Here is a 27,328-nt window from a genome sequence, read left to right on the forward strand (position 1 = left end):
GGACTCTAGAGCAGGCGGGCCCGGCGCACCTTCGGTAGGTTTGGCGTGCGCGGGTTTCCGCAGATCTGGGGCGAGCTTGCACGTTATATCACCTGTGTATGTCTCCTTGCTTGCTTACGTTGCCACCACTTAGGCCTCCATTGCAGAAATCGCCATAAACTCTGAAGGGCCGTGGAATCGGGAGGACCTTGCTGACGGATTTGCACACCCTCCGCAGACCTGCGTGCACAAGTTGAACGGAGACGTGTAGGAGATTTCATTTTCCCCAGTTTTGCAGCTGCTCTTTGGCCCCATTAGCTTCTCAGGACGGGCTTCCCTAGCCTCGACCGGAAGCTGAGGGGCGAAAACTCAGAAAAGCAATTACTCTTCCTTGGTGAGGCTTCTGGAGGATCATTAATACCGACATGATTACACCTGCAGCCCTATAGAGATTCGTTCCACTCTCTTCTCCTTACAATTGAGGTCTTTTTACTTTCCCGTGTTGTTTAAGTGCCAGAATGGGTGACCGCTATCTAGAACAAAGGATTAGTATCAAATTTTGCGTGAAATTGAATAAGTCTGCAAGTGAGACCCACCACCTTTTAAAAGAAGCTTATGGGGATGAAGTCATGTCAAGGGCCCGAGTTTTCGACTGGCACAAAAGGTTTAAAGAAGGGCGGGAAGATGTGCGAGATGACGCCCGAAGTGGTCGTCCAGTCACCCACCGGACAGATGAAAATATCCAGAAGGTCAAGGACTTGGTTTGTTCAAACAGGCGGTTGACGGTGAGGATGATGGCCGAAGAGTTAAATTTAGATAAAGAAACCGTTAGACTTATTTTGAAAGAAAACTTGAATATGAGGAAAGTTTCTGCAAAAGTTATATCAGGTATTTTGAAGGATGAATCTAAACCTCGAAGATTTGACTTTCACTCTGATCTTTCAAAGGAAACTAGGAAAAATAGCTCGTGTGTAAGGAAAAAGATAAGTTCTGAAACGTGGACTCATCTCCAGTGCGAAGCTGGTGGGGAAATACCTGTGTCGGTATCCCATCCCCAAAACCACTACCCTGCCAGCCAGCTTCTGCAGCCTTCATCCTCAACAAGCCTTCCCACCAGGGCAGCTCAGGATTGGTTCCCCCCCTGGTGAAAGGAAGGGGAGGGAGTTGAGCCTAAGCTAGAAAGCTGCCTCACAGTTAGGCACCTTCATTTGGGGCTCATCCATTTTCAGTCTTTACCGGTCCTTCCCATATGTTACCACCCTCCTAGTTACCCTTGCTGGACTACTGGGCCGTCTTCCAATTTTGAGGAACTTACTTGGGTGTTGACTTCTGGTACATGCTTGTTTCTTGCTTTCTTTTGCTTAACAAGTTTGGATTTCCTTGCTGCCCAAACCATAGCTTGTTGTGGCTGCCCTGTTCCTGTGTTCCCAACATTCTGCCTCAGGGGATCATACCACTGAAAGGTGGGAACAGGACCTCCCTGAGTCTTTCTGTGCCCAGGAAGGCATATTCTGGGAGGACCCCAAAAGAAGGCCTACAGTTCTAGCCCGCTTCACAGGCAGGACCTGAGGTATGGTACAGAAGGCAGTGGCATGCTGACCTAGTGAGCAGTGCTAAGGGCATATCCAGCCCGAATGACTCAGTGGGAACCCGTCAGTACTCAGGGGTTGGCCACCTATCCTCAGCTTCTCACAGACCTGTCTCTTACAGAAGAGCTGGATTTGTTTCATGAGTCCTGTGCTCTGGACCCCCACTCATTTGGGTAGTCCCCTCTGCTGGAAGAGGAGGATTTGGTTCTGGAAAATATAAGCCAGCGGACTCAGGCCCAGCTGTGATGTGTGAGGAGGAAGACGAGGTGATACTCTAGACCTTGAATTATGGGAGTCTGCTGCCTCGGTGCTGATTCCCACGCCGTGGCCTGTTCTTAGTAACTAATGCCGACACTGTCAGGTGTTTTTGAGCACCTGCAGTTTTTAGAACACTGCTGGGCATTGACAGTGTGAAGGTATAAAACAAGATCACCAAGGGCTGGCTGGGTGGACATACAGATGAGATGATTCCTGACTGGATCCATAAAGAAGGGTGAGACAGGAGGCTAGGAAATTAGGGAAAGCTTCCCAAGCAGGTGGAATAGCATGAGGCTTCAAAACTGCATCGATAGGAAAATGATGGTGCTGTTGGTTGAAATAGCAAAGTCTGAAGAAAGGTAATGGTGTTTGTTGCAGAAGAGGAACAATTTGGGATAATTTGCTTCCTCTCCTCTGCCCTAACTATGCCATTAGTTTATAAATTGCTTCCCCTGAATCTGTGGATAGGTTTATAATAACTCACTGATTATTTAGTTTTCCCATCAAACCCCACCACCACCAAAAAAGGTTCTGCAAGTTTAGACTCCTTTGTCTCTTTCTGCCTCTCTGCCAGGATTTATGGAATGGAACTTTTCTCAAGTGGATTCCAAGTAATGCCACTTAGACTGGAAATATCTCAGAAATGCCTGATGGAGGTGTAGGGGAGGGATGGTTAGAAACAGCATTCAAAAAAGCAGAAAGAAAGAAACAGAAAAAGAAAGAAACAAACAGCATTTCACGGGATTAGCCAATGTCTCTGTTTTACCCAAGGATTTTTATGTGTGACAGTCCCTATTACTTAACTAGTAAGTTAGTAAACCATATTGGTTGATAGAAGCCCAACACTTATTTATTCAACATAGTTATATTCTTTCTATTCGTTCTATTCTTTCACTGTATCCCCTTCAAAAAATGACAAGTTCCCTGCTAATACCTGTCAGTTTTGAAGCGCCCTGAAACCTAGACCTTATCCCACAAATAAAAGGTCATGTGCAAAAGAACTCTTAAACCAAACAACAGCTTGCAGACTTCTTCCTACTTAGCCATTTGTAGGCATTCTGCTTCAGGACCATTACGTCTTCTGCATCAGATTATGCCCTGGTTCCCCACAAGCACTTACCTCCAGGGACACTGCACTTCCGGAACAAATCCCCCACAGCTGGCTATTGCAACTTCGTGGCCGAGCCTCGTCTTGATCCTTGCTAGGCTCAGTGGTGATTGCTGGAAAATTGTATGCTTCTTGGCCAGGGCCCGGATCCTACAGTAGCACCTCCAACCTGAGAGAGCTTATTTCTGGACTTACTCCTGTCCTGTGAACAGGGCTGGAGTGAGCCTTCCAAAGATGCTGGACCAAGACCATGCTGGAGCGTAGGGTACCAGAAGCATTGTTGGCCCAGACAGGGTTTGGACACAGCAACCAGAAGCAGGTAATCAAGAATGTGAATTCAAATTGTTACCAGTAGCTGTAATGAAAAGGACTTAATTTTTTCCTTTAGATCATGTGCTGAGTACCAGTCGGTAGTACTAAAACCAAACAAACTATGACTCTACCTAAGCCCATTGCCCATTTGCAAGGCTTCCCAGAAAATATCCAGTGAAATGATAATAGACCGGGATGCCTGGGTGGCTCAGTTGGTTAAGTGTTTGCCTTGGCTCAGGTCATGATCCCAGGGTCCTGGGATCAAGCCCTGCATCGGGCTCCCTGCTCAGTGGGGAGTCTGCTTGTCCCCCTCCTGCCCCTCCCCCCAGCTCGGGCTCTCTCGCTTTCTCTCTCTCTCAAAAAAATAAAACCTTAAAAAAAAAAGTTAATAGACCCTAAAACGGCTCAGATTTGGGGAAGTAAAATTTCTGCCCTAACACTCATCCCACAGCAAACTACCCATACGTGGGTGCTCAGAATCACTAGGCCCCAGGCCAGAGCATGATCTCCTAGGAGTATCCCCAGACGGGACAATTCTCATAAAACAGTACCGCTATGTGCCCGCCCATCAAATCTGTTCTATCACTGACACAAAATTTACCCTGAACTACATCGTGGACTGCCACCTACCCCACAGGTTTCTTGAGGTCCTGATCCTGTAGTCTCAAGAATCCACCTATCATCATGCCCCAGGCTCCTGTCCTTGGCTTTTCTTACACACCCCTGTTTCTTCTCTACCAGTTTGCTCTTTCTCCTCTGTTATACTGGTGCTTTGTTTTCTGGTTCAGGATCACACCTCCCTCCCTTTTGGTCAAAATTTTCCATTCAGCTTACAACTCTTAATTTTCTATTCCTTTTCCAGCTTCCCACTTCAGCCCTCTAGCCTTGAGTAGGGAAATTGGCCCCAAGCTGCTTTCCTATCCTCAAGAAGCAGGGTGGGACAACATGAAGGGATGGGTTCTTGTTTTTGTTTTATCTAAGAGACGTACTGGGAAGTAGAAGAAGCTCCCTCCCACCCTTAGCCACCAGTGGTTCCATTCCCCAGACCCAACTAGCTTTACAAGTTTCTTAAGGAAGCAATTTGGTTATCTCTGGTATTCAGGAGTCATGAAAGTTTTTCAGAAATACAACATCCCAATCCCATTCTCTCAGGGTAAGCTCCACCTAAACGTAGACGATGAGGCCTGGCTCTCTGTAGGACACCAGGAGGGGAGCTGGCCATCTGCAAAGCTTGACGGTAATTCTCAAGCTCCGCATACAGTCGGTTAATGAATCATCGGCTTTCAGGCTGATCTCCCTCCCCATCCCATTCTGGTGCAAAATCCACATGGAATGTTATATTCCACAGCTGGACGTCCAGGAGAAGAGACACGTTCCAGGGCAGATCATCCCATCAGTGATTTTATCTAATTTTTCCTGTACCCATCACCCCTCCCTTACTCCCACCAGCTCCACTGGTAATGAGCAAAAACAGGGAGAATAAAATATTCACCAAGTTTTGATTTCAGAAAACATGGGTAGTTCTGCAGTCTTCTGAATTCTGCCCCTGGCTCTGAATCCTCACTGAAATGTTATTGTTTGGGAAGAATGTGTACCTGGGACCTGCTTTCCAGAGCCTTCCTTTCAGATGCATTTCTTAGAGTTCAGATTTGCCAGTGGAGATGCCTGGATCAAGCTGGGTACCAACTGACTTGAGGACATCTAGTAAAGGAGGGACCTATTATTGGGGAACTGTCTGTCTCTGCGTCACATACACTGCTCAGCCAGCCTGCTGTTTGCAGACCACCTTGTCAGCTAGGCTCACTAGGCTTCTTGGGATTGGGTCTAACCAGGGTCCCATGTGGCTCAATCGGCAAGAGGTTCCTCTGCTGCTGGAACCGTATATACAACCCTGCATTCTCCAACTGCTTCTTGGTTAGATCAGACCTCTCAGATTTTACCGGGCTTTACATACTTCCAAGGTAACCTTCATGTATGTATCTTCTCTAGTCTCTGCCTTATCAGATCCTTGCAAATACTGTCCCAGTTGCATCACCCTTTTCCCAGTATTAATATCTAGAAATAAAAAATCCGTAGTGGGAAACTTCAATACCTCCAAGGACCCTTGGGTCTACTGAAGGGGCCAACAAATTTTCTCTATAAGGGAAATGTCTTAGGATTTGTGGGCCATACAGTCTGTGTTGTAACTGCTCAGCAATTTATTGCGAAAGCAGACCTAGCTAATACAGAAACAGATGAACTTGGCTGTGTCCTAATAAAACTTTATTTATGGATACTGGAATTTGAATTTCATATCATTTTCACATGTTACAAAATTCTATTTTGATTTAGTTCAACTGCTTAAAAATGTAAAAAGCCATTCTTAGACTTCTTAGCTTATATACCAGAGAAAAACAGATGGTGGACCAGGTTTGGCCCATGGACCATATTTTGCCTACCCCTGGTCTAATGTATACAGAGTATGTTTATAAAATGATAGTTGATTGATCCTTTTCCAACAGTAATGTTAATGCCCTATAGATCCAGCGGTGTCTGAGTTTATTATATAGAAATTGTGGAATATTGAAGGGAATCTTTACAGTGCTAGGAGAATGAACTAGAACTGAATGATTGACTCAGTTTATCTTAACCATATCAACAAAAAATGATATTACACAAACTACTTATATTACACCTTATAATATCTCAGAAACAGTTTGGGCAATTCTGCAAATAGTTCAGAGTTGCAACCAGCGGTAACAGAATGAACTGAAGGTGGGTCCAAAATTGCCACAGCCACGGGCAGCATTTGAACGAGTTTAGTTCTTACCTATGGAAGTGACTACTATGGAGGTAACAACATGCACTGAATGCTACACTTTTTTGCGTGCTGGTGCCCAGGGTGTACCCTTTCAGATGTGTTTACTTGTTTTTTCTCTAAAGAGAGCTGTATCGGGTCACCTTCATTTAAACCGATTTTCTAAAATTGAAATAGAATCTCAGGATTGGACAGATGTTTACAAGGGTATTTATAATCCAGCCAGTCAAGTTTCCCTTGAATCCAGGAGTGACTAACTCTTACAGCTGCTGAAAAAAAATGCGTTTGAAAGAAGAGTCTGTGTTAATTCAACACATTTCTGTCGAGCGACTGTATGTGCCAGGCACTGTCCTGTGTGCTGGGGTGCAGCAATGGACGAAACAGACCCAGGCTTGAGATCTGACAGTCTGAAATCGAATTCTGTTACTCTTCACTGTGGGAGAACTCCTCTTCCGCGTGCTCACAGTAACTCGTTGTTAATTGCGTACCCGGCAATAGGTATGACCCCTGCCATGGGCCTCTGCACTGCCGTCATGAAGCCTCTCCCAACTGCATGAATAACTTGAGGACTGTGTGTTCCACTTAGATTTTATTATCCTTTAGACAGATCTGTATTGGTAGAAAAACACGCTGGCGAATGTTGGAAGTATAAATTGGCAACAGCTCTCTGAAAAGCAATTTGGCAGTATCTGTCAGGAGCTTTAAACATGTTTATATCTTCTGATCCTCTAATTCCACTTCTGGGACTCTGTCCTAAAGAAATAGTCTAAAATGTGGGCAGAATTTATTCTTAACAATCCAGAAGTCCAACAGTAGAAAATTGGTTAAATAAATTACCGTATGACCGTACAATAGACTCTTATGCAGTCATTATAATTAATGTTTATGCACAGTTAAAACAGCATGGCAAAATGCTTATAACGTTAAGGGAAAAGAGTGGTACACAAAAATAGTATATGTAAATCCAAAAATGTTTTTTTAAATGACCGGAACGGGTGCACTAACTCTGGGTGGTTCGGTGATAAGTGTTTTCTTAATTTCTGTTTCTTCTCTTTTAAAAATTTCTCCAAAATGTTACCACTTTTATCATCAGAATAAAACAGTAGCACCAAAAAGTGGCAATGGAGACAGGCCAAACCGCTAGCTTGGTCTGTGAACGGTTAACTGGCTGGGTGGACATGGAGGCTGTGTGCTACTGCGTTGGTAGCGAGAGTGGGACAGAAGGGAAAAGGGCCTGCCGCAGAGGAGAAGCCAACGGACCAGAATGCCTGCAAAAAAACCCAGCCAAAGCGATATGGGATGTTACCATGAGTGGCATGCTCCTGTTATGTAATCCCAGGTAAATAAAAGAGCACATCTGGATCAAGTATGTTCTGACAATGGGAAAGGATGTGAAAATGCTCTCCCAAGCAGAATTAACCTCATTCTTGCATTCTTTCATACAAAGGGAATATTCTCAAGATGGATTTTGTTACGGCTGATTCTCCGAAGGCTCCTTGAGCCTTCCATATAATTTTGTGAGGATAGGAATGGCTTCTGATGTGCCAAGCCTACCTCCTCCCATACTGGGACACTCGAGCAACATGGATGTACATGGGACTGTTTGGTATCCCACACTGAGAATTCCGCAGCATATCGTTAGTCATCTTACTGTGGTAACTTACAAAACTAAAGTTTGCAAGTGCTATTTTGATGGAATCCAGAATTGCTGCGCTTTTTGCTTACGTCTGAAGAGTAATCATGTTACGGGATTTTAAAGTGAGAAATGACGTAGAAAATGCCTACCCCTAGATGAAATGGTTGTTATCTGGGGAAAATGTGTCCTTCGTGGTTGCTTTAGCAAAATGTTTATTTTTTTTTTATTTTTATTTTTTAAAGATTTTATTTATTTATTTGACAGAGATAGAGACAGCCAGCGAAAGAGGGAACACAAGCAGGGGGAGTGGGAGAGGAAGAAGCAGGCTCATAGCGGAGGAGCCTGATGTGGGGCTCGATCCCATAACGCCGGGATCACGCCCTGAGCCGAAGGCAGGCGCCCAACCACTGTGCCACCCAGGCGCCCCTAGCAAAATGTTTATCATTGAAATGCCAAATATACCACCTTCTTGGTAAAATTTCAAAGTTTCAAATGAGTACGCACATCTTTTTTAGGCACACGTCGATCTGTCAAGCTGAGATAGTTCTTCAAAGTCTAAGTGCCGGTCTGTAGAAAGAACAGAAGAGCGAGAGTGGGTGTCAGTACTGGCTCCTTAACGAACCACGTGCCTTGGGGCAGCTCATTTTGCACCCTTGGAGCACTCCAGTTGACTCAGCTGTAAAAGGAGGATCATAACACTTATCTTGTAGATTTGTTCGTTCCGTTGGTTCAACAAATATTTATTGACTGCTTATGTGTAACTGACACTGTTCTAAACACTGAGGATGTAGCAATGAACGAGACAACAGAGTGTTCCTCCCCCTGAGCACACATTTAAGTGGAGGAGACAGGCAAGAGCAAGAATATAGCGTGTTCGATAGTGATTATTAGCTATGAGGCTTACTTCAAATACCGTAGGTGGCGCCCAGCACAAGACCCCCATGTAGCAAAGGACTCAATAGATAGCGACTTCCTTTGCTGCCTTAGTCTTCCTAACGGCTCTTGAATTACTCTGTAATATGGCAATGATCGCCAAAAAGCCTGACCCACTGCCTTCTAGCTCTTGCCAGTTAATAAAGCCTAAACCTGTTTTTGCTCAAGAAGACAAATAATTCTTATAGTTGTGTTTTGTATTTCCTGTATGGCAGATGAATCAAGATGGTGCCTAAACCCTGTTGATAGATGGCCTTTTCTGAAGCCAGTTGGCAGGGGTCTTGGCCTGGGGCTAGATGGCAGGTGTTAGGTCCACGAAGACAGATGCGTGGTGTCATTGCTGTTTAAGCAGCACACATGCAGAGACTGTAATGGCTGTTTGTGTTAAAGATGTGTGCCCCGTGTCCTATTCCCAACGCTGGTGAACTGGGCAAAGTTTGCATTATTTATGGGAGGCCGGGGCATTGGCAGAAAGCCGGGAAAAGGAGGGCTTAATGCTTGTGGTATGTTTATATTTCTACCCCATTGCGGAAATTTTGGAAGGTTCAGGAATGGTGGAAAACAGCAGCCAAAAGTTCACCCCTAGGGTATTTCACCAGACCCATTTCTCTGCCTCATCTTCCTCCAGGAACATCCAGTGAACATTCATTTAATGAATTCCTTCAGGTCTGGGCCTGCGTGAGGCACAGAGGGTTGGGCCCTTACCCTCAGGCTGCCCGGCTTCATGGCATAGGGAAAGGGCCAGAGGTGGAGAGACCACTGAGAATGGGCTCCCATAGGGTGATTGTGGGAATGAGAAAGTGGGGTCTAAAGAGGCAAAACACACAGAACAGTGGTTAATTGGCCCGTGGCTGTACCATCCCCAGGATTCGGTGTGAAGTTGTACCTTTCAGAAGAAACTGGATGTCAGGCTGTGGGCCAGTCCCCCTGTACCTTGCTTTAAGAACCTAATAAGTGAAAATTCAGAATTACAACTCAGCTTAGATGAGGAAATTGGCCCAGGGAAGTTGAGTGACTTTTCTTGAATCACACATCTAACTGGTGGCTGAGCCAGGATAATAATGAAGGACCTTGAATTTCACTCAGCCCCGTGCGTTTTTTTCCATTACTCCACTGGTAGTAATGGCCTTTATTAACGCGGACGTTGTTAAGATATCTTTAAAATAGCAGTCAACCTCACATTTGAGAAATAAGACTTACCAACAGGTGATTTACAGGCAATTTTTAGGAAATGTATTTATAGCATTGAAATAGGACAAAGGTTTTTCCAAGTTTCCTTGGAAACTTCCAGAGGTGTGTGTTCGTAAGTAAATGCTGGCATTCTGTCATTCATTTTTCCTTGGGGTGTCCAGGCCCTCTGGTCCTTCCAGAGGTGTGTGTTCGTAAGTAAATGCTGGCATTCTGTCATTCATTTTTTCCAGATGTTCTTTCCAAGTAGTGTGTTAGGTTTTATGTTTTTAATATGTCTCATATATATTTTTAAAATCTGGGCATATAAATCCTAATAAAGTTCTTAACTATCTCCTCTATGCTGTCTCAAATTTCCGGGTGTGTTTATATTTATGACACAGTGTTTAAAGGCGTGAATGCTATCACATCATTAGGGTTTATATTCCTAAACCATAGACTTGTGTTTCTAGATGTTCCAAAAATTCTTTACACTTCACTTGTAAATGCCAGTATACTGTGCCATGACATTTCCATAGTAACACATATTTCAAACAGGAAAACAGAGGAAGCCCAAGGAAAAGGGAAGTAGGTTTCAAATGAAAAAAAAATCATTAAAAATAGAATACATCAGATGGGGAAGAGGGATGTAAATTCTGGTTTGATGTGTCCTGAGAACAAAATGTCCTGCAGACCCACCTTGGGGACATGCAGTGTCCACCCCCACCAAGTGGCCTAATCTTGGACCCTCACATTCAGTGAGGTACATGTCATTACCCTAACATTTCTTAGCATCACCTACTGCAACCAGATTGAGTTGGTTACCCACCTGTCACCTCGGTGTCCTGAAGCCCATCCTCCACACTGCTACACATGTGCCGTATGGCTTAGTTTACTGGAAACTGGTGGCTCTTGGACCCCAGCTTTCTGAGCTGCCGCGGGTCATGCGCTCCGCCTGGAAGCACTTGCTGCTGCCACCCACCCAGCAAACTCCTACTCAGCACTCGAGCCTTAACCTTACCGTTGCTGTTCTCTGCACCCCCAGTTTACGTATGCACTCTGATGTCAGAGAAACTTGAACACTTAATTGAACTTAATTGTTTGCAGAATGTTCTTCCTCCCCTACCAGCCCGTGAACTCCTCAAAAGCCAAGACCATATCTGATTGTTCTCTGTATTCCCTGCATCCAGAATAAAGCTGGTCTGGAATTGTTCAATTAATGTTTGATAGATGAATAAAAGAACAGACTTACGGTAATTGCTTTTTTATTGTGGCGAAGTTCACATAACAAAATTCACCATTTTAACCATTTTTAAGTGTACATTTCAGTGACAGTATATTCACAGTGTTGTACCATCACTACCGCTGTCTAGTTCCAGAACATTTTCATCACTCCAAAAGGAAATCTTGGATCCATTAAGCTGACACTCCCCATTCACCCACTCTCCCAAGCCCCTGGCAACCAACCACTAATCAACTTCCTGTCCCTATGGATTTGCTTAGTCTGAAATTTTCATACAAATGTAATCACGCAATATGTGGCCTTTTGTGTCTGGCTTCTTTCATTTAGCATAATGTTTTCAAGGCTCATCCATGTTGTAGCACGTATCGGAGCTTCAGACCTTACTGTTTATGGCCGAATAATATTCCGTTGCATTGATACACCACGTTTTCTTTACCCATTCATCCATTGATATACATTTGTGTTTCTACCTTTTGCTATTGTGAATAACGCTGCTATGAATGTGCGTATGTACAGATTTTTGTTTGAACACCTATTTTTAATTCTCCTGGGTACATACCTACATATACATATATCTCCGTTCTAGTGCATGTGAAGTGGAATCTCATTGTGCTTTGGTTTGCATTTCCCTAATAACTAATGATGTCAAGCATGCTTTGGTGAACTTTCTGGCCATGTGTGTATCTTTGGAGAAATGTCTATCATACAACCCCTTTGCCCACTTTTTATTTGGGTTGTCTTTTTGTTGTTGAGTTGAAAGAGCTCTTTATATATTCGGGATACTAGACCTTTATCTGATATATGATTCGCAAATATCTTCCGCCATTCTGTGGATTGTGTTTTCACTTTCTTGATAGTGTCCTTTGGTACAGAAGAGTTTTAATTTTGAGGAAGTTCAGTTTGTTTATTTATTTATTTATTTATTTATTTATTTATTTTTATAGTTGCTTTGTGCTAAGAAACCATTGCCAAATCCAAAGTCATGAAGATGTATCCCTATGTTTTCTCCCAAGAATTTTGTAGTTTCAGCTATTATGTTTAGGTCTTCGATCCATTTTGAATTTGTTTTTGTATATGGCGTGAAGTAAGCGTCTGACTTCATTCTTTTGCATGTTAATCTCTAGTTATTCCTGCACCATTTATTGAAAAAACTCTTTTCCCATTGTCACATCTGTTATTGAAAGATATTTTCAAATTATAAGTTGACAGTTTTTTTTTCTGTCCCTTGAAGATTTTGCTCCAGTGTCTTCTGGCTTGCATTATTTCTGCTGTAATTCTTATCTTTGTTTCTCTGTATGTACTGTTTCCTCTTTTGCTGCTCTTAAGGCCTCTTCTGTATTACTGACTTTAGTGATTTGATTTTGTATGCCCTGGTATAGTATTTTTCATGTTTCCTGTGCTTGGAGTTCATTGAGCTTCTTAGATTTGTGGGCCTGAACTTTTCACCAAATTTGGAAAATTCATGGACATTATTTCTTCAAATATTTTTTCCACCTTCCCTCCTTTAGGGACCCCAATTACATGTATAGTAGGCCACTTGAAGTTGTCCCACAGCTCACTGATACTCTGTTCAATTTTTTTCCCCTTTTTTCTCTTTCTTTTAGTTTCTATTGCTGTGTCCCCAAATTTACTATTGCTTTCTTCTGAAATGTCTACTCTATTTTAATCTCATTTTGTGTACTCTTCATCTCAAGTACAGTGGTTTCCATCTCAAGAAATTTGACTTGGGGGGCGCCTGGGTGGCACAGCGGTTAAGCGTCTGCCTTCGGCTCAGGGCGTGATCCCGGCATTTTGGGATCGAGCCCCACATCAGACTCCTCCACTATTAGCCTGCTTCTTCCTCTCCCATTCCCCCTGCTTGTGTTCCCTGTCTCGCTGGCTATCTCTATCTCTGTCGAATAAATAAATAAAATCTTTAAAAAACAAAAAAAAGAAATTTGACTTGGGTTTTTTAAATATATTTTTTATTTTGGAATAATTTTAGATTTACAGAAAACTTGCAGAGATGGTACAGGGCATTCCCAAATGCCCCTCATCCAGTTTTAGTTTCTCCCAATGTTATTATCTTACTGTGGTGCACTTATGCCAAAACTAAGATACAAACATTTGGGCACGACGATTACTGAAACCCCACACGTTATACAGATTTCAACAGTCTTTCCAATGTCTTTTTTTTCTGTCCCAGCAATCAATAAGATATCAGGTCTCATTTACTTGTTATGTCTTGTTAGTCTCTTCTGACCCATGACAGTTTCTCAGTCTTTTCTTGTTTTTCATGACCTTGAATGTTTTAAAGAGCACTGGTCATGTCTGTTACAGAATAGCCCTTCATTTGGGTTTGGCCGATGTTTTTCTGGTTTGATTGATGATTAGCTGGGGTTATGGGTTTTGAGAAAGAAGACCAGGGAAAGTGTGCTTGTTATTACATCAAATTAAAGGACACATGATAGCCACATCACATCATTGGTGGCCTTCACTATAATCACCTGATTAGGTAGTTTTGATAGATTTTCCTACTTTGAAGACACAATTTTTTTCTTTCCATACTCTGTTCTTTGGAAGCAAGTCGCCCAGTTCAGCCCACACTCAAGGGAAGGGGAATGATTAAGTTCCGCCTCCTGCAAAAGGGGAGTATCTGCATCTGTTGTTTGGAATTCTGTATGGACTAATTATCTTCCTTCCCAGTCTATTTATTCAATTATTTATATCATTTTGGACTCATGTATATTTATCTGATATTTTGCATTATAATCCAATGCTATGTTATTTATTTTGTTGCTCAGATTGTTCCATTTTGGGCCATCGGATGCTCTTTCGGGTTGGCTTCTGTGTCTCTTCGACGCGCTCCCATTCTCTTGTTTTTGAACACTTCCTTACTTTTAATACGACAGCGTGCTCCAGAGTCATCTTGTATTTTCCCTGTTCTAGATCTGCAATCAAACATTTCTCTGAAGAACTCTGGGTCCTTTTATTGGAGAACGGTATTTAGAAACCAAGAGATGGGCGTGGACTGTGTTTGTTGCTTCTGTGACTTAACCTTTTTGACATCTTCTGTGTCTCTAACAAGCTCAGTGCTTTCTCTAGCTTCTTTTTTTTTTTTTTAAGATTTTATTTATTTATTCGACAGAGAGACAGCCAGCGAGAGAGGGAATACAAGCAGGGGGAGTGGGAGAGGAAGAAGCAGGCTCATAGCGGAGGAGCCTGACGTGGGGCTCGATCCCATAATGCTGGGATCACGCCCTGAGCCGAAGGCAGACGCCCAACCACTGTGCCACCCAGGCGCCCCCTTCTCTAGCTTCTTGATCACATAGAATACAGTTGTAGCCGTTTTAATGTTTTTATCAATCCATTCTACCTATCTTGGTCAGTTTCAATTGAGGGATTTTTGTATTTTCGGAAATAGCTTTTGGCTGTTACCTTTCAATGTTGTTAGATGGGGCCAGAACAACATTAGTCTGGGGCGAATTTTGCCCCACTATTGTGGCAAAGCCCCCCGATGCCTCATAAAATATGCCTGCCGCTCTGAATGTTGGGAACAGGAACGGGACCTGTGTTCCTTCTGGTTCCTTTGGATGGTGCTCTCTGGTCTCAGGTATTTTCCTCACCTGCATGCTGAAGACTCAAGGGGGAAGCTCAGCAGATAGCCAGAGCTTTCTTCTGGTGCAGCTTTCTTCTCTTTGGCACTCCTCCCTGTGAACTCTTGCCACCTTGACCTCCATCTCTTCAACTCGGGAAAACCACTGGTTCCACCTGGGTTTACTCTCAGCACTACGTAGGGCCTAGAAACCCTCTCTAGGAGGTAAGCAGGGACAATCATAGGGTTTACCTCGCTTGTCTTCTGTTTCTCAGGGATCACTGGTTTTAGTTGCTTGATATCCAATGTCTTAAAAATCACTGTTTCATATGTCTTGTCCAAATTTGTAGCTGCTTCGATTAGGGAGGTAAGTATAGTCCCTACTACATCTTGGCCCGAAGCCACAGTATATGCATAGGAAATTAATAGAGCCAGGGACTGCGGCTCCTGGGTGGCTTAGTCGGTTAAACGCTGCCTTTGGCTCAGGTCATGATCCCAGGGTCCCGGGATCGAGCCCCGCATCCGGCTCCTTGCTCAGTGGGGAGCCTGCTTATCCCCCTGCCAGCTGCTCCACCTGCTTGTGCTCTCTCTCTCTCTCTCACTCTCTCTCTCTGACAAATAAATAAATAAAATCTTTAAAAAAAAATAGAGCCAGGGGCTATGATTAGCACACAGGCATGCATATCATAGGACTTAAAAAGGTAATGTCTTATTGTGGTTCAGAGTATAGACTCTGGAACCAGACTGCCTGGGTACAAATTCTGTCTTACTACCTGTTATCCTGGGCCAATTATATAACCTTTCCAGGCCTCAATTTCCTCATCTTAAAATGGGGCCCGTAATGGTCATATTTCATTGGCATGAGATGGGGGTTAAATAGATTAAAACATGTAAAGATTTGAGCAGTGCTTGGGTCAAAACAAGTATTCAGTAGGTATTAGTTATTTATATACCTGTTAAAAGCAGCCAGCAAATTTGACTGTGAGTTTTCTAGTGGCCCTAGCAAAGTGGAAATATCAGTTACGTGATTCGGTGTCCATAAAATATATACAAATTGTTTGGACAGGAGAAGTACAGATTTCAGAATATCCCCCCCACAGGATTCCTCATAAAGAGAATACCGTATGTACCTGGAATAATATACCAGCCAGAGGGAGCTTGCTAGGATTTTATCTTTACCATCCCTCCAAATACCCGATAACTTCACACTAGAGCTCAGTATAGTAAAAGTGCATCCACTGTGACTGAAATCTCGCAATACCTTTAGTCTGGCTTAATCCAAAAATTTATAGCATCGAAATGAAACTACTCAACCACATGTCATTTGGGCGATTCTCCATAAATATAGGGGGGTGGTCAATTAGGAGACAGTTATAGCGGTTCGGGGAAGAGGCAACTAAAGCCTGAGCCAAGAACTAGCTAAGGATGAAAGGGGGTCGGCACAGAACCAACCCACTGTACTGTGAGAATCCACAAATTTTGGCAATGGACTCAGTGTGTAGCAATAGGGAAGAGGAACTTCCGAGGCCAAGAGTGTGTGTATGGAAAGATGAAAAGAAAAAGCTGGACTGTTGTGTTCTTTAAATCTTCTATAGCCTTACAAATGTTTCATCAGCTTACTCCACCAGCTACTGAGGGAGATACGTTAGAAACTCTCACTGTGTGGATTTGTCCATTTCTCCTCATACTCCTATGTATTTGGAGGCAGTGTTTCCAGTTGGTACAGAGAGGTTCTGGGTCATATCTTCCTGATGAACTGTTCCTTTTGTCACTAAAGTATATGACCGTGGGGCGCCTAGGTGGCTCAGTCCCTTAGGCGTCTGCCTTCATCTCAGGTCATGGTCTCAGGGTCCTGGGATCGAGCCCTGCATCCGGCTCCCTGCTCGGTGGGGAGTCTGCTTCTCCCTCTTCCTCTGAGTGCTCTCTCTCTTTCACTCTGTCTCTCAAATAAACAAAATCTTAATAAATAATAATTTAAAAAATTTTTTTTAAAAATAAATTTTTAAAAAAGAGATATGGCTATATCTCTAAGAATGCTTTTTGCCTTAAAATCTGTTATATTGCGTTACTTCACTTAGTGTTTACCCAGTGTATTTCCCCCCAGCCTTTAACATTCCTGGGTCGTTACCTTGTGAATGTATTCTTGTAATCAACATACGGCTGGATTAAAAAGAAATATCTGAGAATATTTTTCTTTTCTTAGTCATGTTTCTATTTCTTATTATGATGACATATTGGGAATTTTTTCCATTATTTTGTTTTGTCTGTTTACCATGTGTTTGCTTTATTCTTTTGTCTTGTATTTGGTTTAGTTGTCCTCTTCACTCCCTTTTTATTCTCACGAGTGGTTTGGAAGTTACACGTTCTAATTCGGTTCCTTCAGTGGATGTTCTTACATCATGAATGTGCATACTTGACCTACCTTTGTTAAGTTAATCACTATCTCTAGCTCATTGTGAAGATTTCGGGATCCTTAGAATTCTTCAGTTCTGATCTCCACCCCCTTCTATCTTCCAAGTAATTTAGGTTTTAGTTTTTTGCTTCCAACTTACTTTTAACCACCCCCCCCCATTAGATGATTTAACAGCCAGTATTTATTTAGATTTATAAGACTGCATATTAATTTCTTTGCCTACCTTTCTTTCTTCAGTCCCTTTTCTTTATTGAAATACAATTCATGGGGCACCTGGGTGGCACAGTTGGTTAAGCATCTGACTCTTGGTTTCAGCTCAGGTCTGACCTCAGGATCATGAGATCAAGCTCCACGTCCAGCTCTGTGCTCAGCGCAGTCAGCTTGAGTTTCTCTCTCTCTCTCCCTCTATCCCTACCCCACACCCCCCACTCTCTCTCTCTCTCTCTAAAATAAATAAATCTTAGGGGTACCTGGGTGCTCTGTCAGGTAAGCATCTGCCTTTGGCTCAGGTCATGATCCTGGGGTCCTGGGGTTGAGCCCCATGTTGGGCTCCCTGCTCAGCAAGGAGTCTTCTCCCTCTGCCCCTGCCCTCTCTCTCTCAAATAAATAAATAAAATCTTTAAAAAAAAGTTTAAAAATCTTAAAAATATGTATATAATTTACATACAATGAAATTCACCCTCTTTAAATGTACAATTCTATAGTTTTTAGTATATTCACAAAACTGTGTAACCATCACCACTAATTTTAGAACATTTTCATCATCCCCAAAAGAAATCCCATATCGGGGGCGCCTGGGTAGCGCAGTCGTTAAGCGTCTGCCTTCGGCTCAGGGCGTGATCCCGGCGTTATGGGATCGAGTCCCACATCGGGCTCCTCCACTATGAGCCTGCTTCTTCCTCTCCCATTCCCCTGCTGTGTTCCCTCTCGCTGGCTGTCTCTCTGTCACATAAATAAATAAAATCTAAAAAAAAAAAGAAAGAAAGAAATCCCATATCCATTACCAGTCACTTCCCCTTCCCTCCTCTCCCCAGCCCCTAGTAACCACTAAACTACTTTCTGTCTCTATGGATTTTCCTATTCTAGAAATGTCACATAAATTGAATCATGTAATGTATGGCTTTTCATTCTGGCATCTTTCAAGCCACGTGATGTTTGCAAGGTTCATCCATGTCGGGGCATGTATGGGTACTTCATTCTTTTTTATGCCTGAATATTATTCCATTGTATGGATAAACCACGTGTTATTTACTAGTCATTAGTTGATGGACATTTAAATTGTTTCCACCCTTTAGCTGTTATGTATAACGCTGCCATGAACTTTTGTGTACAAGTATTTTCGTGGATATATTCAGTTCTCTTCCATAGACACCTAGGAGTGGAAACTGTTATTTCTTGTCATCCGTGGTGTGCTGATATTTACAACCAGCTCTTATGTGGTAGGGGGTAAGGGAGCCCTGATTTGTAGCATTTGTTGATGTCTGGTTGTAAATACTCAAACTGCCAACGTGACGTCACTGAAATACAGAGATGGGAACAAATGCCCGGTAGCATACCGTTCTATATGACTTCTACCATATAGATATGGGAGAGAGGGATTACCTCGAGAGCACAGATAATAGCAACGTCGTAGTAAAATAATTAAGAAGTGATGCATTGTGAGGATTTTTTAACCTTGTTTTAAAAAAATAATTCACTTAATTGTAAGTTAATATAATTTAATGCTTAATAACGACCATGTTTAACAACCAGTTCTCGAAATTGCTGAAATTTTAGCAGCTGGCTCTCTGGGCTGATGGGAGCTGGCTGTGGCCCCAATCTCACTTGTAATCACATTCCTTGTAACTTCTTTCTGGACTGAATTTTCTCAGCGAAGTATGTCCACTCGTGCGCTTTTCAGCAAGTTTGTGTGAGGTAAGCTCATTGGCTTTGCTTGCCTGAAAATGTCCGAGAATCTGGCTCTCACTTATGAATTCAACTGTGTATAGAATTCTGTGTTGCGATTTATTCTCTTTCCACACTTTGAAAATATTACCCTCCTGTCTTTTGGTTTCCATTGTTGCTGATGAGAAGGCTGCCGTCGTTGTAGTTACCCCCCCTTTTGGTAATCTGTCCCTTTTCACTGAGAGCTTTCATTTTTTTTCTTGTTTTGCAATTTCACCCGGGTATGAATGCGCTAGGGGGTACCCCGATATTTGGCCAAATCTTATTCTGGGTGTGTCTCTGAGGGCGTTTGGGGATGACCCATAGCAGAATGTCCCCCCTCAGTGGGTGGCCCTCATCCGATCGGGTCTGATGAGAACAAAAAGGCTACTCTCCCTGCAGCCAACAGGTAAGAAAACCCTTCCTGCCTAGCCGTTTGTGTTGAGACATTGGCCCTTTCTGGCCTCCAGATTCAAACTGAAACATTGGCTTCTCCTGGGTCTCAAGCCTGTTGGCTTCCAGACTGGAACTTACACCACGGGCTCTCCTGGTTCTTGGGCCTTCAAACTGGAACTATATCACCAGGTCTCAGGGTCTCCAGCTTGCCGACTGCAAATCTTGGGACTTGTCAGCTGCCATAGTCGTGTAAGCCAATTCCTCAAAATGAATTTATGTGTGTGTGTGTGTGTGTGTGTGTGTGCATACGCATACAAACATACACATATACACACGCACACACGTTAGTTCTGTTTCTCTGGAGAACCCTTACTAATACAGCTATAATATTTTTAATAATGACTTTCTACCTTTCCCTCTATTAAATCTTTCTGGAACTCCTATTAGCCATATGCTTGACTTTCTCTTTTTATCCTTCATATCTCTTAAACTCTTACTCAGGTCTTCTAACCCTTTCTGTCTTTACTCCATTTTGGGTGATTTCCTCCATCTCTCTTCTAATTCCGTCTTCAGCTAGCTCTCATATGTAGTTCAACTCATCCTTTGAGTTTTTAATTTCAGGGGCTGTTTTTCATTTCTGGAAGTTCTACATGGGTCTTTTTCAAATCTCCCAACTCTCTCATACTATTCTGGGTTTTTTTTTTTTTTTAATGCCTCTATTCCTTCTCTCATCTCTATTTTAATCACCTGAATTCATAGTCTCTTTCAGATGGTTCTGTTTTTACCCTTTTTCCAGTTAGTTAGCCGTGTGTGTTGACGCTCCATTTTGGTCGTTTCTTTCCACATGTGGTTTCTTACGTTTTGTGAGCATCTCCAATAGGAGTTGTTTTTCCTCGTGGATTCCTCAAGCTCTGGCTTGTTAAGCATCCCTACGGGGCTGTTCTGAATACACCATCAGCTCTGACCTAAGAATTTTCATAGGTCTTACTTCAGCCCTAACCTAAGATTTTTAATGGTCTGGACCACTTTTTACGTTAATTTATCTCAGTAGGTGCCTGTGCATACACGCAAAATAAATTTAGACCTCCATATGCTTTTGGCAGAGGTTAGGGTTTTTATTTCTCATGAGTGTCATTGTTCCCCACGTAAGTCCTCTTCAGACGTCAAGCTTCCTTGCGACTTCACTAACGCTGGGGTACACTTTTCCCAGTCTCCTTTTCGTGGACGGGGGCGGAGCTTCCAATGTCAGGGCTTTATGCGGGGGGTGGGGAGGGTGGGGGGGGGCTCCGTTCCAGCTTCCTCACCTGGCTGGGACTGAAGCCCCATCTCGTACTCCTTGGCGTGCAGTGGAACCCTAGCCTGCAGCTCTCAGGGTCTGTAGCTAAGTGCGAAATCCCTGGGCTCTGCTAAGGCATGTCACCTGTACCCGGTTCTGGCTTTGCATTTTCATTTCTTTTTTATTTCCGACGTCTAGGGATTTCTCTTTACATTTTTCGAATTGGGCGGTAAAAATAAAACATTTCTGTTATAGTTCACCCAGCATCTTTATGTGTCCGTCGCAGGGAGTGGGATGGGAAACCTATCTATATTAGCAGACCTGGTCATGTTTCTGGAAGTTGCCAGATCAGAAACGATAATTCAGGTAGCCAGAGATGCTACCTGAGGCAGATGGAAAGGAGAAGAAACACCCCCACACGCCTACTCCCAGTCTCTGGCTCGTACCTCCCTTTGGCCAAACAGCTGGAAGCCAGATGTCTTAGAGCCTGGATTCACAGGCTAAATGGATCTGCCCGCCTGTGTTCCAGAACAGAACAGAGCAGGAGAGGGCTAGGGAATAGGTCTGAGGAAAACAGGCCCAGGACTGGCAGGAAGGAGGGAAGGAAGGAAGGAAGGAAGGAAGGAAGGAAGGAAGGAAGGAAGGGGAAAAGGAGAGGAGAGAAGACAAGCCTATATGTAACATATAAGCATTCTAGAATACACTTGATATATCCTTTTGCAATTGAGAAGAGTCTTCAGGATAAAAAGTTGCCTTCCTTGCAGAATTGTGAGGATCACATGAAAACGATGGATGTGAAAATCTTATGAAAATTGCCAAGTACTGCATAAATACGAGATGACCATCATCAGTATCATTAGCTCTTTAGAGGGAGGAATTGTATGTAAATAAGAGTGTAAGGAGAAACCCTTTATTGAGCATATATTATGTATGGACACTTTTTGTGGATGTGCCTTGGAATATTTCTAGCTGCAAGTCATGATGACGAGCAATGACTTGAACAAACAGGTAGTTATTTTCTGACATACCAAGAATCCTGAGAGGCTCCTTTGTCCTCTCCATCTTGATTACAAGATGACTGCCGTGCTCAGCTTTCACCTCCAAGTTCAAGGCAGGAAGCGGTGGGGGTGAGTGGCAGTTCAGACTCCGCAGTCCTGTTTCATCAGGAAAGCAAAAGCTCCCCCAGTAACTCCCAGCAGAGTGCTACCTAAATCTCATTGGCCAGAGCTGGGCCGCACGACCACCCCAACAACAAGGGAGAGGTGGTGGGAGGTAGCATAGGAGAAATGGCTTCTGGATGGCCAACTCCGTATAAAACATGGTACTCAGGGGCGCCTGGGTGGCGCAGTCGCTAAGCGTCTGCCTTAGGCTCAGGGCGTGATCCCAGCATTCTGGGATCGAGCCCCACATCAGGCTCCTTCCTAGGACCCTGCTTCTTCCTCTCCCACTCCCCCTGCTTGTGTTCCCTCTCTCGCTGGCTGTCTCTGTCAAATAAATAAATAAAATCTTTAACAAACAAACAAACAAAAAACATGGTACTTAGCAAGACTTGACAGAAGAAAAGTGCTCAATACATGTTTTATGCATCTGTGTGTGTGTCTGTCTGTCTGTCTGCCTGCCTACCCGTGTCTGCGTGTGGTTATATGCGTTCTCCATTTCTCCGTAACAATCCTGTGAAATAAGATCTTTTACAAATGAGACCTAACACAGCTGGTAATAGGCAGAGCCAGGCCTCAGACCCAGTTCTTTCCGACCGCATTCTGAGGGCTCTTTCCATTGCCACGCCATGCACTCCCTCTCCACTAAACTGGCCCTTAAGCTCTGGGTCTTGGAGACATATCGGGCCCAAGCGGGCTTGACAAAGAGAGAAGGTGGAAAGGGATCAGCTCTAAAATAAGTTGGTGCCTAACGCCGGGGCTGTACACGGAGTAACCGTGACGTCATGAGAAGAGGTTCCATAACTTCCATGTGCTCGCCCCATGCCTCCACCTGAGTGATGCCGCCACTGCCCGGCACTCCAGTGAGACACCCCTTTGCAGGTCATGAAAAGACCTCAGTCATTACTGTCAAATTATACCTCATTTTCAGCCCTACCTCCAGGGGCAGCTCGTCATCTCATTTGCTGTGAGTTCCAAATGCCTTCTGACCGTTGCCAAAAGTAAGAAAAAATCATTCTCCAAAGACAGAATTGTACAATTTAGATACGAAAGCCCAGGTTGTCTGCTTCCCAGGCAATTTTCAAAGCAAAGAACAGAAATGTTTAAAGTAGCTGAGTCACTGTTGCGATAAATATACCCTCCCAGGTTGAAATATTGGAAGAAGACTGAGTTTGGCTGTATACTTTCTGCTGTGTTTAAGAAAAAATACTCACCTTGAGGGGCATGGTGAGAAGACCACTGGACTTGGTAAAGATACCAGTGGGATAATGCCTAATGCAGGTCAGAGCACTGGGCCATGGGCCCACTCATGTTTTGGTGAAATTATAAATGCTATCACTTTCTCAGAGCAATTTGGCATGAAGTGTTGATAACCTTTAAAGAGTTGAAACCAGTTGACCTAGAAATTCCCTTTCTAGGTATCTTTCTTAGGGAAATGGTCAAAGACGGAGACAAAGATTTACGTATGCAGCTATTCATTTTATTGCAAAATAGTAAAAAGAAGCAGCTAACCCGAATGTCCCACAGTGGGGGAAATTGTCGGGTAAATTGTGGTATATTCATTAAATGAAATAATGCAGTCATTTAAAATGATGATTTTGAAAAATCATCAATGATGTTTAAAGACGTTCGTAATAGAATAGGTGATAAATAGGATGTAAAACTACGTGCATTATATAAACCCAGATTGACTTTCTGTATGCTAAAAAAAAGGCTCAAGATATACTTAAAATGTGTATCAGTGCTGGAGCGCCTGGGCGGCTCAGTCAGTTGAGCATCTGACCGTTGATCTCAGTTCAGGTCTTAATCTCAGGATCGTGAGCTCAAGCCCCACACTGGGCTCCACGCTGGGTGTGGAGCCTCCTTAAAAAAAAAAAAGAAAGAAAAAATTTAATGTCACCTATAGGGGCACCTGGATGGCTTAGTCCTTAAGCGTCTGCCTTCGGCTCAGGGCCTGATCCCAGGGTCCTGGGATCGAGCCCCGCATCGGGTTCCCTGCTCTGCTGGGAGCCTGCTTCTTCCTCTCCCTCTCCCCCTGCTTGTGTTCCTTCTCTTGCTGGCTGTCTCTCTCTCTGTCAAATAAATAAATAAATAAATAAATAAATAAATAAATAAAAATTAAAAAACAAAGTCACCTATAATTTCATCACCCAGATAAAGACACTGATAACATTTTTTTTTAAAGTAGGTTCCACACCCAGCGTGGAGCCCAACATGGGGCTTGAACTCAAGACCCTGATATCAACACCAGAGCCGAGATCAGGATGGGACCCCCAACCAACTGGGCCACCCAGGCGCCCTTAAATTTTCTTCATTATACTTTTATATATGCAATTTTTGATCATTGTAACTATAAGTATTAATTTTATAATTAGAAAAATATGTATCATGAAAATAACTTTTTATGAAAGAAAGAAATGGGTTTTACTAGGAGAGAAGAGATCTGCCCCTGAGGAGCTGATGGTTTAATGGAGGAAATGAGACATGTACACAAATAAATTTATTACAAGGTAGTTAGGGGTATAATGGAGGTTTTACAAAGTGTGGAGGGAAGGATTAGCTCTGCCTGGGAGAGTTGAAGGTTGGTGAAAAGCGGTAACATTTGCACAGGGTCTTGAAGGATGAATAGGAGTTCTCTAGGGCTTTGTAAATTGTTAAGCACTATGTAAGCGTAAGTTAGTTTGGGGCCGTTATTATTACTGTCAAAGCTCACCTCATATAAAGCTCTCTTTCTTGTCTCTTTCCCATGCTCCCTGAAGCCCAGGATCCCCGGGCCAGGGAGCAGCAGCAGTTAAACAGTCACACGTCAGTGCTCCAGCAAGTGAACCGAGGTGCATCCAGCTACGGGGCAGATTCAGGACCTGAGGACATAAAATTATCTGGAGCAGGGCCAGGAAGGTGCTGGTGGGTAAACAGTTCCCCTTATTTGCCACCCTGTGGAAAGGCTGGCTTCGCCTGGGGCCTCCACCCTGAGTTATGGGACCATCTCCACCTGGGGGATGGTAAAAACCAAGAATGAGCATCACACATCAGCCCATGATTTACATTGGCAGGAAATGGTGTGTCAGATGCCCTTACAGCCTCCAGACAGGGTGGAGTGGAAAGGAGGGATAGGGGTGAGGGCACCAGGAAAGGTAGCAAGAGACGAGTTGTTTGCGATACATCCCTAGAGGCTCAAGGTTGGAAAGGATTTGTAAATTATCTCATTTCATCCTGCCAATCCCTTCCCCAACATTCCCACCCATTGTCATCCTTCTCTGCCTTCGCGGCAAAGCTCGGAGGCCACCTCTTCGATTACCTGCCACCTCGATTCCTCTGGGCTATGCTTCAAGCGTAACTCGTTGTTCAACTTTATGAGAAAAAAAGTCAATGCCCACTGTGCGCCACACGCGGTGGTCGTAGTCCCTTGATTTCAGTGTGCCCTCCCGTGCTTCCTATTGTTTTTTATTCATGCAACTAACACGCATTCAACACCGACACTGTGCCAGGCAATGTTCTTTTTTTTTTTTTTTAAGATTTTATTTATTCATTCAACAGAGATAGAGACAGCCAGCGAGAGAGGGAACACAAGCAGGGGGAGTGGGAGAGGAAGAAGCAGGCTCATAGCGGAGGAGCCTGACGTGGGGCTCGATCCCATAACGCCGGGATCACGCCCTGAGCCGAAGGCAGACGCTTAACCGCTGTGCCACCCAGGCGCCCCCAGGCAATGTTCTATATGTTGTAATAGAGTGGAGAAAAAGCCAGCCCAGATCTCATGTTCTCATGGACCTGTCATTCTAGTGGGGGACACATACAATAAACAAAGGAACAAATTAGAAAATATCAGGTCAAGAAGGAGGCAGCTTTGGGAATATCTAAGGGAAGAACTTTCCATACAAAGAAAGCAGCTGATTCCAAGATCAAGGGGTGAGGAGCAAAAAAGACAGAAACTGGCATTGTGTATAAAATGCTTTCTCTTGCACTTTCTTGCATTTATCTGCAAGTGAAAATCCTTTTGTCTTTAGGACGTGGCTCAAGCATCACCTGTTTAGGCAAATGTATCCGGACTTCCCCAGGTCGAAGTGACTGTCTCCTTTCCTCCGCACTGTCACTGAGCACACTTCTGTCAGCACACCTGTAACAACTTGCAATCCCTTCCATACTATAACATGGCTACTATGGAGCTCAGTCTCATCCAGGGCAGAGCTTCCTGTCTAAACTCCTAATGCCCAGCACGGAGCCTGGCACAGAGGCTGTGATTGGGAAACATTTGTTTGCTCCTCGAATAAACGAGCTGTCACATGGTCCTCTATCAGAACCTCTCTAGTGACAGTAAGAATTAGCAACCACTTACTGATCAGTGCCAGGCCCTGTGCTGGGGACTTTCAGCTCTGCTCTCACAAGCCTCATGATCGCCGTGTGCTGTGTTATTATCCTATTTTGTGGTTAAAACTCAGAGAATCAAAGTGACTTCTTAAAAAAAAGAAAAGATTCTATTTATTTATTCGAGAAAGAGAGAGCGCAAGCAGGAGGAGCTGCAGGCAGAGGGAGAGGGAGAAGCAGGCTCCCCGCCAAGCAGGGAGCCCGATGCAGGCTTGATCTCAGGACCCCAAGATTTCGACCTGAGTCGCAGGCAGATGCTTAACCAACTGAGCCACCCAGGCGCCCCCCAAAGTGACTTCTGCGGTGGCTCAGTCATACGATTCAGAGCTAGGAGTCAAACCAAGTCCTCTTGGTGCCAAATCCCAAAGCTTCACCTTTTATGTGATGTGCTCACCACGCATGAGTTCGTCTGTGGACCAGTCCTCTCTTTTCTTCTAGATAACCACGTGCTCGACAGAGGGGTCTGTGCGTCACTGCCTCCTACATTCCTCCGGACACCAACACAGTGTTTGCATTTCATGCCTACTCAGTCCATGTGTCTTAAATCTCCAAGAGGTGGAAAAGAAAGAATGAACGTATGAATGAACCTTTCACCCAAAGTGAATCAGCCTCTAATATCACTTTCACGGGATGGTAATGGGCTGGAGGGAGAGACGTTTCCGAGGGGAGGCGCCTTCCCAGATCACCTCTGCGCCCACCTGGGAAAGCTGAGTATACCGTCTCTGTACGAGGGCACTCATTTCGTAGAAATCACACCTTTTGGTCAGTTATACATCTCAGCAGGCAAGCAGGGGTGCAGAGAGGAACATGCCTGGCTTCCAATGAGTTGGGAAAATGAGGTTAGGTTTCGATTCAGATAGTTATTTGTGTTTTCTGGGTCTGCACGGTCAATAAATTTTCAACGAGCAGTGATTCTGTTCCTCATCTTTCACGGCTTTATGGGACTTCAGGGAATGAAAGCATAACATCCTGCTTTCCCATAAGTTCTCTGGCTGCTACCCTGGCACCAATTAAAGACATGTCTATGCAATTAATCAAAACCAATTTGGAAGCGCTCTGGCATTGCTCCTGCGCCGCACACACCGTAGTTCCGTGGCTGTGCCCGTGGAGCCAGGCACACAGGAGCTTTTGATGAACTGGCTGGGCCGGCCCCGAGCGTTAACTATGTCATCTGTCATGACTCATGAGGCTCCCGACTTGATCCG

At 43.9% G+C, this 27,328-nt stretch overlaps 1 protein-coding gene across 1 annotated transcript; it reads left to right on the forward strand.

Moving 5' to 3' along the window:
• Positions 1–15: 15 nt before the first annotated feature.
• Positions 16–27,001, forward strand: GVQW3 (GVQW motif containing 3). The gene is made up of 3 exons (XM_008707364.2): positions 16–3,253; positions 24,521–24,665; positions 26,562–27,001. The coding sequence occupies exon 1, from the start codon at positions 498–500 to the stop codon at positions 1,125–1,127; it is 630 nt and encodes a 209-aa protein (XP_008705586.1). The 5' UTR covers positions 16–497; the 3' UTR covers positions 1,128–3,253; positions 24,521–24,665; positions 26,562–27,001.
• Positions 27,002–27,328: the final 327 nt, after the last annotated feature.

This window comes from Ursus maritimus, unplaced genomic scaffold (assembly GCF_017311325.1).
Source record: "Ursus maritimus isolate PB19 unplaced genomic scaffold, ASM1731132v1 scaffold_16, whole genome shotgun sequence".
Classification (NCBI taxonomy): Eukaryota; Metazoa; Chordata; class Mammalia; order Carnivora; family Ursidae; genus Ursus; species Ursus maritimus.